This window comes from Puntigrus tetrazona, chromosome 2 (assembly GCF_018831695.1).
Source record: "Puntigrus tetrazona isolate hp1 chromosome 2, ASM1883169v1, whole genome shotgun sequence".
NCBI lineage: Eukaryota > Metazoa > Chordata > Actinopteri > Cypriniformes > Cyprinidae > Puntigrus > Puntigrus tetrazona.
The window spans coordinates 3,875,777-3,897,429 of NC_056700.1; the positions used below are offsets into that span (position 1 = coordinate 3,875,777).

The following is a 21,653-nucleotide window of genomic DNA, read 5'->3' on the forward strand; positions in this document are numbered from 1 at the left end:
AATGGAAGTTTAGCACGCACCATTAAGGTGACTAAATGTTCACTTCTTAGCAGGCTTCTTGGCACCACCTCCTTTCCCTCCTTTTTCTTCCCCTTTCTCTCCACCTCCCTTTTTACCTTTCCCTCCGTCCGATTCCTCTTTCTTTGATGCTCCTTTCTCCCCTTTCTCCCCTTTTTCCCCTTTCTTCTTTGGGGTTTCATCCTTCTCTTCTCCCTTCCCTTCTTTTCCTTCTTTTGCACCCTTGCCTTCTTTTTTGCCTTCTTTTTCTTTCTTCTTTCCCTTCTCTGCGTCAACCTTGCCCGCGACGGTTGGCACCTCCTCCTTCTCCTCAGGCTTCGCCGCTGAAGCAAAGAAGAAAGAAAGAAGGAAAGATCAGGATTCTGTGAAAAATGGTAACGCTTTAGTTTAAAGACCAGTTCTCACTAGTTGCTTATTAGCATACATATTACTAAAATCAATGCCTCTTAACCCACCCCATCTAAATTTAAAGAGGTCATATAATGTGAATAACTAAGTTTTCCTTCCTCTTTTTTTAGTGTTACAAGCTGTTAGTTAGATAAGAGATATTCTCTAAAAAGTTTAGAGACTATAAAGTGAACTCTGCAAGGACAGTCTGGCGCTTCTGACTCATAAGTATGTTTTATTAAGTACAGGATCTGTGAGTTTTGAGTTTGAGCAGTGAAGGGTAATTTGTCATTTCTCCGATCTAGAATACAGATATGGCGCAATGTTTTTTATAATCTCGTTATAAAGATTATAAAGTCGTTATGTCTCCACCGGATGCAAAAAATGGCTTGGTTCTGATGGTTCTCATTGTTTTTGGTTGAGATGGTTTTTTACAGCGCCAAGGCATGGCATCACGTCATGGTACGAGGCGTAACATTTCCGTCACACGCTTGAGGTATTACGCCAATCACAACGCACCGGATAACTGGCCAATCAGAGCTTACCTCAGTTTTTTAGAACAATAAGCTTAGTACAAATCGAACCCGTTTCAGGAAGGCAGGGTTTAGAGGAACAACAACAATAATGTAAAGATGTAAAAAAAAATGTTTTTTAACCCAAATACACAAAATAATGTGTGTGTGTGTGTGTGTGTATATATATATATATATATATATATATATATATATATATATATATATATATATATATATATATATATATATGCACCACCAATAAACTCTAATGTTATTACTAATACTATTCTAACAACTTTCTGGTTATGCTTTATGTTAGGTGTCCATGTTACAATGTAATTATTTACTTAAGTACAAAGTAATATTAGTCAACTACGTGTACTTATATGGTTAGGTTAAGATTAGGTTTTGGTTCCAGGTTGCTTGCATGATTATGCATGATTACAAGTGTTATTATTATAAGTACACGTAGCACGTGTAACAAGGACACCTTAAAATAAAGTGTGACTGACTTTCTGTGCTCTCCACATCATACTGGACCCACAGGAGAAACACGGGCTGAGATGTTAGCAGAGATCTCCACATGGAGCAGACAGCACGCAGAGCCGATTTAATATCACTTACAGCATTTTCAAAAAAAATACATGCAATCTGTATGCAAACATTGATCTGCGTGACGATTCAGTACGTGTATTTTCAGATTTGAACAAAGCGGCTAACGGAGATTTGGTTTGAGAGGCCTGGGATCGTCTGAATCGTTCTGCGGCTGCTCGGAATTCCATCAAACATTTTTATGGGAAAATGTTCCAACTGTAATATTTTCCCTCCCGCACGTTCACCCTGTGCACACAACCCCAGCGCATTCCTGCTCCGAGGGGCCATTCTTACCAGATGATTGATTCTAGGACGTGAGACACACACGCCGCTTTCAGAACAATAATACTTGTGTAATGTTCAACAGCATGCATTTATAATTAGACCGGTCGTGATAGAATCCGACACCGAAAGGACGTGCAATCCAAAACTTGAGCTAAAGCAACTGAATTCTTGTGCAGAAGTTGATCACATTTAAACACGTTGGCTTCAAAGTGTTACTTCAGGTTCTCTTTTAACCCGTCCGTTCCGTGTGACGGTGTAGGAAAGCGACGTGACGGGCCATAGAGTATGAAAACTCATTCGGTGGCTATTAGCACAACGGTCACCCAGAACGAAACAATAAATCCCGGAGCTCAGGTCTTAAAAATCAAACATGTCTGAGCGTGAAAGAACAGCGAAAGACATGGAAAATATTATATCCCTGTGCAGCGCATCTGCATAATTTATTCCTGATCGTTCTTGATCATTCATGAGACATTTGCTGAGTAATTGTTGTTTTCCTTTTTGGTAACACTTTAGAATAGGCAACACTTCTTAACTAGTAACTAGTACTGGTAGTACATACGTTTAGGTATTGGGTCGGATTAGAGATGTTGAATAATATGCTTCATTAGCACTAATAAATGTCTAATATTCTAGTAATATGCATACTAATAAGCAACTAATAGGTGTAATATTGTGTCTTGTATAAAATCCTAACTAAAATGAAAAGTACTGCATTATTTGTTACAAAGCAAAGCAATAGATGCTGTACTCTTGAGGACATTCAGTCACTTCTTGAGCCTTTCGGTGAGGATCGTGTTGTTGGAGAGAGTCAGCATTAAACCGCTGCAATCATCTAATGAGTGGAAAACACGACGTTACATACAGTATCAGAGCTTTATCTTCCCAAACATGCCTGGGACCAAACCCTTTTGTTAATTATTATTATTTAAAGCTAATTTCAGATTTGTTTTTGTACCATGAAGCTGTAAAATGACCTTTATTTGTGACATTAGTGTGTGCTTGGCTTGCATTGATGAGTAAATGCCAACTTTTACGTTTTGAATCGTTTTTAAAAGCTTGAAGATTGAAGGTTCTATCAAATAGGTTCGTGCTACGTGTGTAGCAGAGAGTGTGTGTACACTGAATGCTATTAAATGACACGGTGTGTGTAAACGGCTGCTGCTGCTCGTTTGAGGATTTCTCTCTCGAGGCGCTTGACGCGAGGCTTCTTCTGGAAGCTTTACAGCATCTGTTCGTCTCACAATTCAATCATTTTGCCCTGTCAGACTTGAAATACTATTATTATTATAATTTAAATGAATTATTACTGTAGTTGAGCGTTGAGCATGTAATACTTAAACTGTGTTTTGCAGACGAATGTGACGCTGGAGCACAAAACTAGTCTTAAGCTGCACAGTAATAGATAAAAATGCATTGCATTGGTCAAAATTATCTATTTTTTTACGCCAAAATTCACAGTATTAAATAACATATTTGGACTCTTTTTTTGTTTTCTCGTCCCATGTGCTCCGTGTGCCCTACTTTCAGTTAATTGTCTCATTGTGTTCAGGTGTGTTCAGTTAATTACGTCATTAACTTTAGGGTTTATAAGTTCCTCTTTGTCCCGCTCTCATCTTTAATGCGTGTGGAAGTCTGCATTATTAGTTGTTCTTGCGTGGAAGATTAAAAGTTATATCCTCGTCGAGCGATCCTTTCTACAATCACGTTCCATGAAGATATTTTGTAAAGTTCCCATCGTAAATATAGTCAAACTTAACTTTTTAAAGGAATATGTTTTGCTAAGGACTTCATTTGGACCACTTTAAAGGTGATTGTCAATGCATTTAGGTTTTATTCTTTGCGCCCTCAGATTCAAGGTTTTGAAATAACTGTATCTCGGTCTCATCCCAACAAAACGCACACCAGTGGAAAGCTTAATTATTCAGTTTTCAGTTTCTAAAAATTGACACTCGTGACTGGTTTTGGGGTCCAGAGTCACAAACGGAAAGTCGGGGGCTCATAAATCTGCAAAAAATGTAAATAAAACGGTTGCAATAAAACAATTGTATGAGTGAGGTCGTACGAATTTGTAGAAATCGCATTTTAAGCCTCATTAAAAAACGTAACCACAAAAATATTGTACAAATATTTATGGCTGAAGGGGTAGAATACTGCTGGAAATTCAGTTTAGTGCACTCTTTTATACAGCGCTGAAAACACATTTTCATGCACCTGCAGTCAACATTTTGCACGAACTGAATCAATTCCATGGCTCCTATATCTTCAATTTACTATGAAATAACATGTAACCTGCTTGGGGCAGACATCGGTGAGGTTAATGATTTGAGCTCTGAGCTGAAAGGTCAGTCAGGAGTGTGAGGGAGGCCGGTCGTGGAGAATTACCGAAGCCGCTCGGTCTCTGAAAGCGCTCATGCTCTGAGTAATTCATTAAAAGCGTGGAAGGTAAACACGGGTAATGAAATACTTTGCAAACACTTCTGCAAGCTTAGTTTTCAAACTGCCGTTTAGATGCAAAGAACAAAAATGACAAGTGAAAAAACATTTATACTGCTCAACTATTTGATTATTAATTTAATGGATGCACAATCCCAAACAAACAATGGCGATTTTCAAAAGCTTTCCACAGTTATGAAGTAGCCTCAGATTATTACCTCATACTGTACAGTGCTTTGATGCAACCTGTGTCAAAAGCGCTATATAAATAAAAATGATTGATTGATTGATTGATATTTGACACATTTCTGATTTGATACAGTAGTAATAATAACAGTTCAGTTATCACACCTGCAAGCATTAATCATTTCACTAAATACATCAATAATTTATTACCCGATGAATTGAATATCACAACATCGGTGTCAGAAAACACACAAAACACATGGTAGTATTTATGGGAAGTGCACGCTTTTCCTGGAAAACATGCACTGCCGGATGTTTTGACTATTTATTCACGTACATGATACAGAATGCACACGAGTTTTAATGTGTTCTTCAATCACTGAAATCAGATTGGAACGATCCACGAACGGAGTGAAATATTTCACAAAAAAGAATAAAAACCAATCCAAACCATGTTAGTGAACAGTTCAGCAGGTTAGCTCCGGATTCAGGAAATGAAATTTTTAATAGATTGCAGAAAACTATTCTCATACTGGCTTTTATAAAGCACATATTCTGCATGACCCTATTTTAGAAGATTTAACTCTACATTACTCTACATAACTACTTAAGCAACAAATTAGGAGTCAATGTAAAAAATGCGCCTGTTGTTGCTTTTCCTACAAACATCAGTGAAGAGCGTAAATGGGGGTTTTGATCACACACACACACACGCCTGTGCTTTATAAGACGTCCTCCGATCACAAACCGCACAATCAGGACGCTCCTCTCCGAACGATATTCAGATCCCATTTTTTATGGGTGACCTAATTAATCCAGATGTAGCCGCAGTGGAAACCCACCGGCATTATTTGCATAGCTGCCTGTGAAAAATGCACGTGTCCACAGAACCAAGCCACAAGTGTGTGTGATGCATTCCATCCGTGAACATGAGGAGCAGGCACTGACGAGGGGCTCTTCCTGTGCTAAATGGTCTCCGTGGTATCTGGGAGAGCCCCATTAGAATGTCTTTAGCTCTAATGATGAATATGATTAAGGTTGGGTCGGTGTGGGTAAGTGCGGGCCTCAGTGGGTTTGTTTGTTTCAAGCGTACTGCGTTATCCTTGGCGCTGTGTGTGGGTACAGTTCTCCGCACCTCGCTCATGTGCGTCAACGTTGGGTTCCGTCTCATGCATATTGCAGTTTTCAGAGACCCGTTGCGCTGTTAAAAAATTCTCGTCTCTCAAAGAATGCTTTATCAACCACGATCTGATTAAAATGAGGCTACAAATATTCTTCTTTTTGACAGGCGTTGCATGTGGACCAACGCACAAAAACTTTTGTGCAACGCTTGTCTTAATGCTTGTCTTCAAATGTCCACGTTTCAGGGTTTCGTGGCTTTCCATGTCTGCAGTTACCCTAAAAACCCACGAAAGTGTTTTTTAGCAAACATACGTAGGTGAACGTGATCCTTCGCAGCAGTACAAGTTCATTTTTGCATGCTGCAATCTCGACTATGTTGCAAAGGACACTGTGGTGGACCATTTAACATTTTCTTACGGCAGAGAAGTTGAATAAGCAGAAGGAGGTTTATTAAACCGTCGACAGGTTTATAGCTAGCTACGCTAGTATGTTAAGAAGCACTGTATGTAGTAAGGAAATAAAACTAGCTGCGTTGCTTTTGGCAGAGCCTTCACATATACACATTTGCGTAAAGAATGTTCTGGCATCTGAATCTAAAATATTAATTCGCTCAAAAATAGCAAAAAGCAACAAAATGGTCAGACATCCATCTAGTCTAGTGCACGTTCATATTGGATAACAACTAAGGAAAAAACTCACAAAATCACTTATTCACATTCACAGCAGTTTGTAATAGATTGCGTCATATCCATTTCATCCAGTTTTGGTTTTACTGACTGACCTGCCTCAGATTATTTACTGAGAGTTTTCAATCCTTTTTGGCCAATTCACTGGAAAGACTTACTAGAGCGATTAATTCACAAATGATTGTCACTGCTGGTTCAGTCAACAGAAACAGATCATGCGTGATCGCTCTATATGAGAAAATAATATTAATATTATAAGGAACATGTTTCTCATAGATCATATGTCTGCAGGTATCACTCAACGCATCATATAACATATAATTATGCAACTTTTTTTAATAGGAGACATCAATACACCATAAAGCAACTCTGTCATAAAGATAGTTAGAGGTTAATTATTTATTCAGGAAAAAAAGGCATAGACAGACACACAGAATAGTACTTAAATAGAATAAAAACTTAAGTTTAAGCACCAGTTCTCACTATCAACAAGTCTCTTTCTAAAAGGGATTAGCATATTGGCTGTTTAATAAACACTAATTTGCTGCTTATTAATAATTATTAAGGTAGTTGGTAAGTTTAGGTATCGGGTAAGACTAGGGATGCACAATAAGGCATTAATATGTTAATTGCTACTAATAAATGACTATTATTCTAGTAATATGCATGATAATAAGCAATAGTTCACCCAAAAATGTAACATGAAAATTTACTCATTTTTTAAAAATGTTTCCGGGCTCTTCCAATTGGTAATGCTGGAGGACAGCAACCATTATTTTGTCTTCAGGGTGAGTAAAATATGGGGTGATTATTCATTTTCGGGTGAACGAACAATAAAGTGCTACCCACATATTCTGCGTGACCATATTCATTCATCTTAATCCTACTCAATACTTACAACTACCTCGCTATTAATAAGCAGCAGTTTATGGAGGCAAAAGTTATAGCTAACAGTGAGTAATATTGAGAACTGGACCTTAAAATCAAGCGTGACCCACAGCATCAAGTAAAGTCAACATGAAACAGAATTCACAACCCGTTTGTGTCTGGAAAACAATGTGCACTTGTTTTATAGACGATGCATCAAAAGGCGTTTTCAGAAAAAAGAGATTGACTTGTGTTGAGATGCGAGAGTTTGTTTAACGAGTGTCATCCAAAATATAGTGCAGCTTAAAAGAGTTATGAGTGTGATTTATGCTGAAATGAGGCCATCGCGTGTTAATATTATTTACTCGTGATGCACACAACTTATATTATGCGCTGTTACAAAGCTGTTTCAGTCTGTAAAAGTGTGCCTCAATACCTCGAATGTTCACACATTGAGAGTCAAGAAATTGCATTTGTTTTAATAAGCAGGTTCCTCTTGTTCTTATGCTTCACTTCAGAGAACGTGTTAAGAAAGTATACAGGTGAAATTCTGATTCCAGGTTGACTTTGACAGACAGAAACAAAGAAGGAAAAGATGTGCTTTTACTCATTCATTACTTGATATTTTCTAAGATGCACCTAAGGCTGAATTTTGTAAGGATTCTCTTGCATCTTGCAGCTAACAGATTCTAATCACAGGCAAAACACTTCATCCTAAATGGTCTTTTCTACACTGAGGCGTCCGGGAGTGCAGGCCCGAGCGCATCGCTCTAAGTGACCGGATTGAGGGGTTCGTCTTCTTCCCTGACCACAGGAAGCTGTCCGCTACCACGAGCCTGCACCTGCTCAGAGACGGTCTGCAGAGCGGACGCTTCCGAAAGAGCTGAGCAAACACACAAAGACACGGCAAAAGAGGGAAAAGATCGCAGGTGAGCAAAGGGAAAGAGTATAGCACTGGAAAAAGACATCAGACACGTCAGCCGGAAGAACAGGTATGAACTCAACGGAGGAAAATATGGAAGAAATGGTAAAATGAGAATTCAGTTAGGATGTGTGGCTGTTTACATGGAATAAGCCTGATCCAATGCCATGCTTAGAGAGACAGCTACACTTTATATCTACAGAATTAGAATTAGTTTGCTGAATAAAATTATTTAAAGCACTGAAGATCTTTTTTTATCTTCTACTGGACGTTGGTCTCATTTTTTTGTGCAAACCAGAACGATTGTGATGAAGAGCTCGCCGCAATGGACGTAAGGCTATATCTCCACGCTGCTTGAGCGCATTCAGGCCAAACGTAGCGTGCGTTATATTAACCATAGACGTGTACAGATGACCCGTTCGACCCCTCCAAGCACGAGATTCCTCTGCCATCTTGGAACGGTCCACTCGACGTCATTCACCATACTGTAGGTTCACACAGAGCCGTTGAGTGTGCAGGATCCTGGCATCTTTTAAATATTAGTGATTACTACGGTGAATGACGTCAGGACTACAGTATGGCATACGGCCATATAGCGGCACGTAGAAACAGTCGCTGACATAGTTGACTAATAAAATTGGACGGTGTCTTACGGGGTGACATAGCAAAAATGAACAAAATAATTTACAGAACTGGCGAAAAAATAATAATTTTCATTCTGAAGAGTTATGAAGAGCACAAGAGAGGTTTATGTTTAATGTTTTTTTTTTTCTGTCACACCATACCCGTATGTATCTGTGTTAATAACCTTGACCTGAAGCTACCTGCACAGCTTCAGCACAGTGCCACCTAGTGGCAGGGGGTATGGAAAAAAATACAGTTTCAAAATTCAAAATTTCTAGACAGTTTAACTAACTAAACCATAATTTTAGACTTATTGCAACATGCTTAGTCCATGCTTAATCCATACCAAATATCCCCAGGTTTTGGATAATTCTGTTGTTTCTTTGGATCATGTCGAAAGTATTGAAACCAATTATGCCATAATCGCCTGAACTTCCTGTCAGCTATTTAGATGAGTTTTTTTTTTTGTAAAAATCAAGCCAGTTCATCTTCAGACCATGCTGCGATGTCAACCGATTTAATAACATGAAGCCACGGCGATCAAAATATCTTTATTTAAAGGAATAGTTCGCCCAAAGATGAAAATGTCAAGCTTGGAAAAGCCAGGATAATTTACTCCTCTGAAAGAAGAAAGTCATACACATCTAGGATTGCTTGGGGATGAGTAAAATAAGGGGTACTTTGCATTTTTGCGTGAACTGTTCCTTTGATATTTTTTATTTGTCCGTATAGGATAGCTATCTATTCACAGCAGTGTACTGTAAGTCTGTATTAATTAATTTATGTGAAATATAGATTACTGTACCGGGGATTTAATAAGATGATCAGATTTGTATTATGTGAGAGTCACTCACCTCCCGGCACCTCAGTGAGTTCGTTGAGGGGGGGCACCGTCTCCAGTGTGTTGGCATATGTCTTCGCGGCTTGTCTTTGTGCGTGCCGAGCCTCTATCTCTTTTTTCGTTCTGGGAATTCGGCATTTGAAGATGCAGCACAGCGTTATTACTGTGAAATGAGGAAGAAAGCTGTGAAATATCTGAAAGAGAGTTGTCCTTCACAACAGGCAGCATCTCTTTGTTCTGTAATTGAGATTTTGCTCTGGGGGAATTTCATTACATCGCTTAATGTGATTCACTACGACTAAATAATTAAGTGTTTATTTCGACATCCATTCGAGTGAATTCTGAATGCAAATGTATGCATGGCTCGCCATTTTTAAAGAGGCCGCCCGCAAATGGAGAATCTCTCATCGTTTAGGCTGGAGTTTTTGAGATTCAGAAACAAAACTGCGTAGGTTTCATTAAAACGTACTCTAAAAAAATGGTGCGCTACATCCTAAAGTGCTCGGAGCTTGACAGCCCCAGTGCACGCTTTTTATTACATTTGAAAAGAGTGGCTAAATACACCTTTTTGTGCTCCAAGCTTGAAAGGAAAAAATATGGGAACAATAGAGTGAACAAATAGTTAAAATCAGTAATGGATTTTTCTTTTAGACGCTTACCAATTGCTAGGATGAACATGGAGAAAATGCCTACAACCTGCCACAATCGAAGACCCCAAAACACCACCGTTTCTGACGTGACTGGATCCGGCTTTTTTGGAGGGTCTGTTGGCAGAAGCTGCAGGGAAAAAAAGAAAAAATGTGTTGTTGTTGTTGCTTTGTGTTTTTTTTTTTTTTAATATCCATGCAATTGCACCACTTAAACGGCGGCAGCATCTGTGATTAAGAACCAGAGTAGCATGTTAAACCACTGCTTTCAGGGTGATCACAGAGGAAAGAAGAGAAGCTGAAGTGCATTTTTATAGAAAAACATGAGGAAAGTTGAAGCAAGTGGCAAAATAACATAAAGAGAGATTTTATAGCATCCAGATACATTTTGAAGGATCTGTGTTTCAGTTTCTGGGTATCTTCATCAGGCAAAAAGACAGCGTTTTAATCTGTGTTTTTCATTGTTATTTGTAATACTGTAATAATTGAAAATATTTTTATATTGTTGTGTAATCGTTTAATTGTGGGGTTTCGTGCGATTTGTCTTCATGAGTAAGAAATCAGGAGGAAGATCTCAAGGTTTTGTGGGATGTATGTTACTGTAAATCAGTCAGATTTGTGCTAACAACGTGTAAAAGACTTTAAATAAGACTGTGGGAATGTATAATTCTTTTTAATGATTCTGTTCAGGAATGGAGCATCTTTTTTTGTGCTATGTAAATGTAATGTAAAATGTATTTTACGAATTGAAAAAAAAATTATATCCATTTTAAAAGTCCCATTTTCAGCAGCAAATGAGAAGTTACTGTGCTCAGGATATCTCTTATTACTAAAAAAATTTAATAGTTGTGCAGCTTAATGAACCTTTAATGAATGCATGCTTATTTCTTGAATGAACTACATTTAATGATTAAATTTTACATTTTAATGACTCATTTGTAAATATTAAAATCATTTAATGATTAAATTTTACATTTTAATGATTACATTTAATGATTTTAAAATATTTCACACCAGTTTTTCACTTCCTAAACGTGTTTCCAGAACAGAAAACAAATATATGTGAATTTATAGAATTTGAATGTGATTATTATCAGGTCCTTTCAAATAGTGATGCCAAACTTTCGAATACTTAACTCCAGCTTTGACAGGTTCAGGTGAAGGTAGCTTTCAGGTGAAAATGTGTTGCTTTCGTGTAAATAATTCAGTGTTTATGTCATGCGGTACAAAGCATTGGTGGGAAGTGGGACTGGGATTTGGTCAGTGCTGACATGTTGATGTGTCCTCACGGTTATCCCTTCAAATCTCAATTGAGTCTGCCCTGCAAAATGATTATACCTGCAGATTTAATTTCACTTGTCCCCAGTGCCCAGGCCTGAAGGTCATAATAAATCATGCCAATAAATCCTCAAGGTCCTTGATACAAAGCTTTTGACTGAAAGAAGCAGTGCACCGTCCTCGTGGGAACTGTATTGACCACATCAAAATTCATGTGGTTGGTCAATGACTGTCTGTCTTTTGTGATTTTAAAATGCATCTTCCTGTCTGTCACCTCAAGACATCTTGGAGACCAGGTCCTACTAGTTCTGGTGGCCACAAGCAGATGATGGTTGGAGCTGGATGATGTTCTTGTATGTATAGGTGTCACGTACTAGCATGAATGCTAGCATCTGCCAAGGAGCTACATGCCCTTTTGACACATGCATATAACGAGTACTGTATAGAGCACCCATAAACAGGTTTAGGTTTGGGAAGGTGAAAAGTAAAACATACACGTGGTGAAGGAGAGGAGCCTGTCCTCCAACCAAAACGCCTGTAAAGTGGTTTGTACAAATTCCTGAAATATGAGCCATCGGACAAATGCGCCCATATCGGCAACAGAACATTTGCATATTAATGTTTTGCATTGTTTTATCTGCCTTGCGATTTGGGGTTCGTGTATTTCAGTTTGTAGAGATACGCGTTATAAGATGATCATGTGTTCAAACCCGGAGAACGCACAGGCTCATAAAGTGTGTGTGTGTGTGTGTGTGTGTGTGTGTTAAATCATGATTTCGCACGATTTTTGTAATGGGTAGGTTGAGGGGTGTGAATTACACCTGGTAAAATATGCTTTAACTACCGTGAGATCAGCGTAAAAAGACTGTACAAATTTTTGGGGAAGCCATCACCCAAAGCAACCAGCAATAAGATGAATGAAAACATTAGCAACTTTCATTTGAAGCAAAAAGAAAAGAAAATACGACAAAATGGCAAAGGCTTGCGTACTTCACGGCTTTGATGAAGGGAAAAACTTGAATGTAGCATCGAAATGAATTTTGAAAACTGCACATTTTAAAGTTGTTGATTTTAAATGGGAGAGATTTTAAATTAGTGTTGATTACAGCAGTCACTATTTTTAAAAGGAGTGGGCGGAGTCTAGTTCAGCACAGTTGCTTTCTGATTGGTTAATTTTCCTTTACAGCTTTTTGTGCAATGTAGTTTTTCACCTTTTCATCCAAAAATGTCCATTATGTGAACAAAAGTGTTACGGCTTTTTTATTAATTCATTAATAACTTCGAGGTCAACTATCCCAATTCACACTATTAACACTAACACTATTAAGTTTAGTTATTGGAATATATATACATGCAGAAAGAGTGCTTTAAGAGTCAATGATCATAAGCATGCTAATAAGCAACTAGTTAATAGTAAGAATTGGTTCCTACGCTGCCTTTAGAACATGAGTTGAAATAATGCAAACTGATGACTTCAACAAAAGCATATATCGTCTGTTAACAAGCATGCATTATCTATTAACAGCGTGGTATCTCTGTCTTTAAGGATTTTAAGTCACTGTTAAAAATCTATTTCCCTATCTTTTTGAATTCAATAAAGCTTGCGTCTTAAGTCTCTACGATGTTGTGGCCTGCAGTGTATATTGCTCACTGCTTATGTTTATAATGTTATTTTCCTGTCCTGTATTAGCACATTACAGCTGACTGATAGGGTTTTTGTCATTATACAAGTTTATATATACGCTAGGTATTATAATGTACCGTATATGTGAGTACTTATTAACTTGATTATAAAGAATTTGATCATTTTTAAAAAGTAATAGCATATGTATTATTATTATTATTATTATTATTATTATATGTAAAAGATGCATAATACATTTTAAAATGTATGGTAAAGGGTTTGTTCAAATTTTCAAACCTGTGTTATCAAAAAACACTTTTAACCAGTATTGACTGATTAGCATGATATTTTTACTAGATAAAGGGCAACTTTCCATCAGTGAGGCTGGAGATAGCAGATGTCCCTCCAGCTAAAAGCCAATTAGTATTGATGTTTCAGTCTTATTCAATAAGCCCTGAGATTTTCACATGGTGGCCTGCTATGGCACATCAATAACCAGTGTGCGGAAAGCTCATTCAGTCATTCATAGATGGCCCCGTGTTTCTCCAGTTTACTGCACATGCAAGCAAACAATATAGAAGCAGAAACATTTGGGGTGTTGCGTACGTATACAAAGAATAAGGCTCAAAGAAAGACATGTCCGTCTGCTAGATCAATATCTCAACCAGAGAACGAGGGGAAATCCTTTTTATTTCTCTCACTATGTAATATCAGCAGAGCGGAGTGCCTCAGGGATTTGTGCTGAGCCTGTTCCTGCTGTGAATAAATATCATCGAAGACTGAAAGAAATGCCTTGTACTACTCCCTCTATGACTAATCAAGTCTTTTCTGTTCTTCAGAGCTGATATCAGTCAGATACTTATTTTCATTCCCTATGTAACACTTTCAGCTAAAACACATGGAAACATCTCAAGTATTTTGCATTAACGTATTATAGAAATGTCTGTGCGTATATGAAATGCTTCTTACGTAACAATCCAGTAATATTTAACATGAGCGATGTGTCTACCAGACTCATTAATAATCTAAATCTGAGGTAACTTTTCTAAGAAGCAGAGAAGAAACTGTTCAAGTCTTGTGAAGAATTTTCCTCAGTTTCAATTCACTTTCCAACTAAAGAACAAAAAATAGCCTTCAAATCTACAGTTTGTTTGTTTAATCTAATGTACAACAATTATAATCTGTTTTTTATTATTTTTCACATGATGCATAAGCATTCAAAAGTCTATAATGCTATAATTATTTTATTTTATTTTATTTTATTTACATATTTAATATCTGTTTTCAACAGAAGTGGCATTGTGGAATCGTACCCATCGCATCCTAATATTTAATTAATTTTTTTCACATTACACTCGACTGGTGCTTTTATGTGAACAAACGCATCTTTTATAGTCCTTCTGTTTTCAGCGTGTAGGTGGAAAAAGACTGTATTTGAAAACCAAACATTTTTTAAAAAAATATCAGCATTAAGGCAGAAAAAGCATGACCTGCTAGATGTAAAGATTTATTAAGCCATTCAATGGTGCAGACAGCAAATCAATCATGAGATGCAGTAGTTATTGTGAGAGAGTTCAGCTGCAGAAGATCACATATTGATATATTTCTTTGTAATGTACTTCATCATGTCCCTTCTCGTCTGTCCTCTAAAGAAATAACACTCATATTTCATGTACCATCCTTAACAACTCTACAGACAAACAGCAACCGAACGCTTTAGACACTGTCTGCACATCCATCATGTGCACTCTAAAATGAATTGCATGTATATTCATGTATAGTTTATTACAATTAATTTCTCGTGTTTAGCACTTGTTCTTCCAATATGACATGATCTACCACGACGCGATTGATATAACTGTGTGTCTTGTTTCCAAGCAGACTAGGACAAATCTCTATTATCATAGTGTTTTATAGGTGTCTATAAATATGAAGAAACGTCATCCTGTTTTCCAATTTGACTAAAGTTGCCTGCTGAGTCAACCGAACCATATTTGTGTTTCGTTAAGCTGTTTCGTGTCGGAGTTAAACATTGTACCAGCAGAGAAAATTGGAGGCACCTGGATAATTGACCCTTTAATGAGTGTTTAATTAGCAGTGGCAGAAGAGAAACGGTACGTCTGACACCTGCTGTCAAAGTCGCCTAGGAAGAATCCTTTAATATTATCAGTTATAAATGTAAACGTCTCCAAAGCACTCGCCAGCACCTTCAAGAACCACCGATGTTGTATTGGCGGAGGCATTTAGCGTGTTTTTCTATGCATTTTTTTGTCAGACAGATGCATATTTCTATCTGGCCCCATGGCATAAACGCACTTTTTAGCGAGGCGTGAAATACGTTCCAGCAATTACATATCGCTGCAGTTTCCAAAAGATAATACCACTAGAGTCAGTAAAACACCTTTTATTCCTTTTCAAAGGAATTTTCACAGCGTCATTTCCCCACAGTTACTTGAGGAATATCATGATATGACTTCAAAACCATATCAACATGTTGGGAGATTTGGAAACCGATGCTGTTGAACGCTAGCATCACACGCATCCAGCTTCTTATCTACGCGTTTTCATAGACGGCCGGTTTGTTCGGTGGATCTGAGAGAAGAGGAGGTCTGGTTTGAATCCTGTGCGACTACAGTTCGACAAAACGGTTCGAATCGGAGTAAAAGATAGTTGAAACGACACGGTTGCATCAACAAATTTCTTTTACGTACCAGTTTTGCATTTGGTAACACTATCGGGTTGGATTTGGTGTGGGGAGTATTTCCAACAACTTTTAGCAACAATAACTTTTTTTTTTAGTGCTTTTAGCAATACAGATTGCATCAAAGCAACCGTTCGTGGATATTTCAATCCTTAACCGCCGCAATAAATGCCTATAAAATGTGCCAGGGCTCACATATTGAACCTGTAGTTTAACGCCACTGTGTCGCACAAAAAGTACAGAGAGCTACATACTTTTATGAGACCAGGTTGACGTATTTGTTCAGACGTTTTCTCATACCAGTCATTTTAAGTGCCCTTGTCAAGGTACTGTAAAAGAAGTTCAACAATTTATTCTGTTTGAACTTAACTTGAAGATATTAAAGGAATAATTCACCCAAAAACAATTCTGTGATCATTTACTCACCCTCAAGTAGTTTCAAACCTGTATGAATGTCTTTGTTGCAGAACAAAAGAAGATTTTAGTTTTTTTTCCTACTATGAAAGTCAATGGTGACCCAAAACAGCCTGGTTACAAGCAATTTTTTCTAAATATCTTCCTTTATGTTCTGTAGAACAAAGACATAGGTTTAGATACTCTACTCTAGAGCGAGAAAATGATGATGAATTTGTATTATTCCTTTAAGCAGACAGTCTACTCTAATGACTGCTAGTTAACATGTAGTTATTTTCTGTTAGTAGAACAGTATCAGAATAAAGCGTTACTCTATATTTTCTTGTTTTGACTCAGTCTAGTTTAAATGTTTGGACCAACATGTAGTTTTTCAGCTAGGTTTTAAAATGACTCTATGCTGGGTTGAAATGGTAAAAATCACAGTCATACAGTCACATTTAAAGTGATTTTTAGGGTGTTCTCTAAATTTTATCTGCTATTCAGAGAACATTGTTGAATAAACACTGGATTATTTATACTTAAGAGCAAATCTAACTAGTTATTTCATTTATTTTTTCTTCTGCCAGTGAAAGCACTCCAACTATAGCCAAAGCCTCCGGTTTTGAGTGTCTCCAAAAAACACACAAACTGAAAGCCTGTAATAAACACTGAAAGTCAGGAATAAACCATGTATTGTAGCAAATCGACAGGATTAAAGCCTTTTCAATCACTTCTTTCAAGAAGAGCCATTCCATCTCTTTTTAGTTCATGCTCTCCAATCATCTCTTCACTTCGATTAGTTTCTTCTATTTTCCAGACATACTCCTGTCAAGATTGCCATGAACACAGAGAGGTGAAGTGCTATCAGCACACTCTCTTTTACAACTGCTTTTCCAACCCAGAAACGCCAGCTCACTGGATTATGAACAATCATCAACACAAACCGGGTCCGAACTCAGCTTCCTCACCCAATAAATAAATTAACATAACATCCTGGAAAACTGTCATTGTGTTACAGAGTTGTGCATTCAAATTAAACACAAATGATGCTTAACGTGGTATGATAAAGTGGAGCCCTTAACTTAAAAGTGTGAGAAATGATGAGCCTTAACTTTTCAATTAAGCGGAGATGTTTCTGGCTAATGTTGGTTCCAAAGATTACCGTTTCTCACGAGGCAAGAGTAATGCACTACTTGATGTAATGATCAGGATGTCTTTAAGCAGTCAATGAAACTTAAACAGTGATTAATTGCCTAAATGGCCTGTCTACGATTGAACAATATCACATGATCAGGGGACAACGTCAACATGTTTGCGATGCAATGCCAGGATTTAGTAATGTCTCCCTGATTCATAACACATAATAGAGACATGAGACCCGATTTAACTTAAATCCTTGAATTAGGTCGCATGTGAAAGCGCAAAATGATTTTAATACTCCAAGGTCAAGAAAATGAAAGTGGATCTCACTCCTGCTGATCTCGCCTCACATTGCTAGGTTTTCTAGGCACTTTCTGGAAAGATCTGGGTGGTCATGTAGGTTGTTGCTGATTGGCTGAAGTCAAAATAAAACGTTCAGGTCCCTAAGCTGGAGTCTTTGTTAGTTTGATTGATTGGTTGATTGCATGTCAGTCAATAAATCAATCAATAATTCTAATGTAATGACTTGAAGTGTGATTCTAGGATGAGTTAGAGGGCAAAGTTAAACCTGAACAGGAGCTAAAAAATGACCCTAGGCATATTCCTAGTCTTACTGTGCATATATATTTAATGGTAGACATATATAAAATTCTGGATAAAATCTTATCCTGTCAAAATCAATTTGTTTACAGGTATGTTTGTTCAGATCTCTATAGCACTTTAGAACTGTTCCATTTTTAATAAATAAATTAAATGAATTAGTATGTAATAGTGTAGAGCTGAATGTAGTAGTTCTCTAGCGGTTAATTAGTGACTCTAAAAACAATCTAGAATCTACATACAGTTTCATACTTAATGTGAATCTAATTAATAAGATTTTTATCACTTTGTTACATTTTATCACTTTCATACTTAATAGGTAAAAGCATTTGATTTGGGTAAGCTGTATATAATTAGGTTTTATCTATAAAATTTTTAATAACCCTGTATGGTCAGACTTTAAGATCCAACTTTTACTATTAACAACTACAAATTGTGCTTCTTATTCATATATAGATAGATAATTGTTTGTTAGTTTGGGTACGGAGAGGATTAAGGGTGATAAAATATGGTCATGCAGACTAATGACTAATGTACTTCAGAGGTGAAGTTTAAGGCAGACATTACCCAAATCCATTCAAGTAGGTCTTTCAGCAACTTGAGTAAAAATATGTGTTTTCTATACACATCAAAAACCTGTCGGTCATTCTGAGATCTTTGACCTTTCGTGACACCGACCTCTAATGTCACGGCGCTATCTCTTCTTAATGGACTGCTTATTATCTGGGTGGGCTGACATAAACGTACGTGTCCTTGGTTCTTTCAATTCCCGTTTCATTCAAAGCATTGTCTTCACGTCCGCCCGACGCAACAGGGTCCTCGCACTACTGCGCTTACTCTAAATAGCTTTTTAACAGCTGTCTCTGAAACGTCGCAAGCGCTAACCTAAAGGTGCACTTGGAGAGATCTACCGCGGGACGGGATGTGTTTACAGCGCTGCCGTTTCAATTCATGCAGTGCCATAAAAATGAAAAGCGGTCGGCGCTGGCCCGTTCAATACAAAGGGAGTCGCAGCAACGGTGCGGTTTAGGGGCCGTAAAATCTAAGCAGCTCTTACCTCGGGGTCTGGAATCTGCGCGGCGGCGCTGAAGATGTGGTGCGAGATCAACACAGCCGTCACGCTCATCAGTAAAGGGACGAGGGTTGGCGGTTGATGCCTAGGCCCCTCCATCGCCATTTTCCCTCTTCTTCTTCTCCCGCGTCTCATCCCTCCCCCTGCTACTGCTGCTTCTTTCTGGCCGGGAAACTGCGCAGGACCACAGTGGTCCTGGTGATTGATGGACGTTCAGCGGCCGCTGCTCTGGACTGCTGCTGTCCCAGTGCTTCCGAACAGAGATACTACGCTCCAGCCGGAGAGCCAGCCGCTCGGCTAAAGGCCATTAATTAATTAATAGCCCCGGTGTGGTTTACAGCCCTGCCGCCCGGTGCACGGAGAGGTTACAAGAGTCGTGGGGGGAGGGGACTTACACGGAAAGACACAAGTGCTTCAGAGGAATTGTGTAACGCACTCTGTATTTTGATCACACACACGCTTGGATGTGCGCCGCTTGCTACGCATCTGCATATCTGCTGCAACAGGTTTTCCAATAATCATGTGTACACAGTCGCTCCACTGAGATAAGGACAATTTACTCACTGCAAATGTTGATTGTTTTTTTCCCATTGGAAAACCATGCCTCTTCATATGTTTTTGCCAAAACCACCCAGTTTCCAGCTGAACACAACTCTAGTAATACAACAACAACCTTCATTCCTTTTTACACCAATTCCAATAAAAAACAGATTGTGAATGAATACGTTATTTTAGCATCTGTGGCAAAAATGCATGTTTCTGGCCATAATATATTTTAAAACACAATTTTTACATTTATATACACTACCGGTAAAAAGCTTGGAAACCTTAAGATTTTTAATATTTTTTTTAAAGATGTTTCTTATGTTCATCAAGGCTGTATTTATTATCTGAATTATCAATGTTAGCAAAGATGTGATGGCAAATATTTTTTGGAAAGCTTATTTCAGGGTTCTTTGAATAAAAAGTAAAAAACTGCCTTTATTAAAAATATTAATCTTTTCTAATAATATAAATAATTGCCATCACTTCATATCAATTTAACACATCCTAGCTATATAAAAGTTTGAATTTCTTTTAAATAAAAAAAATAATAAATTTGTAAAATTTAATAATAAATGCTCTTGTTTTAAAATTTGTAGTCATTCAAAAAGCCTAAAAAAATATTAAACAGCACTGATAATAAATCAGCATATCAGAATGATTTTTGAAGGATCATGTGACACTGAAGACTGGAGTAATGGTGCTGAATATTCAGCTTTTCCCGTCCCACCACATCCCAAAGGCGCTCTATTGGATTGAGATCTGGAGGCCGTTTGAGTACAGTGAACTCATTGTCATGTTCAAGAAACCAGTCTGAGGTGATTCGCGCTTTATGACATGGCGCGTTATCCTGCTGGAAGTAGCCATCAGAAGATGGGTACACTGTGGTCATAAAGGGATGGACATGGTCAGCAACAATACTCAGGTAGGCTGTGGCGTAGACACAGTGCTCAATTGGTATTACTGGGCCCAAAGTGTGGCAAGAAAATATCCCCCACACCAATACACCACCAGCAGCAGCCTGAACCGTTGATACAAGGCAGGATGGATCCATGCTTTCATGTTGTTGATGCCAAATTCTGACCCTACCATCCGAATGTCGCAGCAGGAATCGAGACTCATCAGACCAGGCAACTTTTTTCCAATCTTCTATCATGTAATTTTGGTGAGCCTGTGTGAACTGCAGCCTCAGTTTCCTGTTCTCAGCCGGCAGGAGCTGCACCCGGCGTGGTCTTCTGCTGCTGTAGCCCATCCGCCTCAAGGTTGGACGTGTTGTGTGTCCAGAGATGCTCTTCTGCGTACCTCGGTTGTAACGAGGGGTTATTTGAGTTACTGTCGCCTTTCTATCAGCTCGAACCAGTCTGGTCATTGTCCTCTGACCTCTGGCATCAACAAGGCATTTTCGCCGACAGAACTGCCAATTTTCGAGATGGTTGTGCGTGAAAATCCCAGTAGATCAGCAGTTTCTGAAACACTCAGACCAGCCGGTCTGGCACCAATAACCATGCAACGTTCAAAGGCACTTAAATCACCTTTCTTCCCCATTCTGATGCTTGGTTTGAACTGCAGCAGATCGTCTTGACCATGTCTACAGGCCTAAATGTATTAAGTTATAAGAGAGAGAGAGAGATGCTTAATAGGAATCCTGTTTAGTGGAGACATGCAGTCAGGCTCTTGAGAAAATGCCTGACACAAGATTCAAAAGTTAAGCTTTACTTCACCCTTTCAGTTAAAACCTTTTGTCTTTATGCTTCGGTATTTACCTTTTAAAACAGAAATCAATCCTGTCCGACAGAAAGTTAAAGCCGCTCTGATTGCCAGCGACGACTTCTCAACTCAGTTTGATCTTTTTCTGTACACAGAGCTCTTAACCCACACAGAAACAGATAAACTTTCAGCTGATTTCATTTACAATTCTTCAAAAGCGCGAGAGCACTGTGACACACTTGATTCATACTTCATACTTCTATTATAAGCCTCATATCTTTACGCAATGCCTAAATTATGGGGTAAAGCACGGGACATGACTCATGACCGTTCTTGTAGTAATTTCCTTCTGCGCTAAATCTGTGCACTTCAACAGTATTTTACCATTTATTACCACTTAAGCAAGAATAGTATATAGATGTGAGCAGAATCACATATATCTGTGTGAGACAGAGACAAATGGAT

General features: G+C 38.2%; 1 protein-coding gene across 1 annotated transcript; it reads right to left on the reverse strand.

Moving 5' to 3' along the window:
• Positions 1-24: 24 nt before the first annotated feature.
• Positions 25-19,299, reverse strand: tmie (transmembrane inner ear). The gene is made up of 4 exons (XM_043254152.1): positions 18,924-19,299; positions 10,143-10,260; positions 9,497-9,646; positions 25-341 (listed from the first exon to the last, which is right to left on the reverse strand). Exons 1-4 carry the CDS (start codon positions 19,071-19,073, stop codon positions 40-42), a joined length of 720 nt encoding a protein of 239 aa, XP_043110087.1. The 5' UTR covers positions 19,074-19,299; the 3' UTR covers positions 25-39.
• Between the last annotated feature and the right edge of the window lie 2,354 nt (positions 19,300-21,653).

Coding starts and splice junctions, on each gene's coding strand:
- tmie (XM_043254152.1), bottom strand. CDS start 19,073: ATGAGACGCGGGAGAAGAAGAAGAGGGAAAATGGCGATGGAGGGGCCT. Junction 10,261..18,923: donor CGCAGATTCCAGACCCCGAG/GTAAGAGCTGCT, acceptor TTTTCCCTGCAG/CTTCTGCCAACAGACCCTCC. Junction 342..9,496: donor ACTCACTGAGGTGCCGGGAG/GTGAGTGACTCT, acceptor TCTTTGCTTCAG/CGGCGAAGCCTGAGGAGAAG.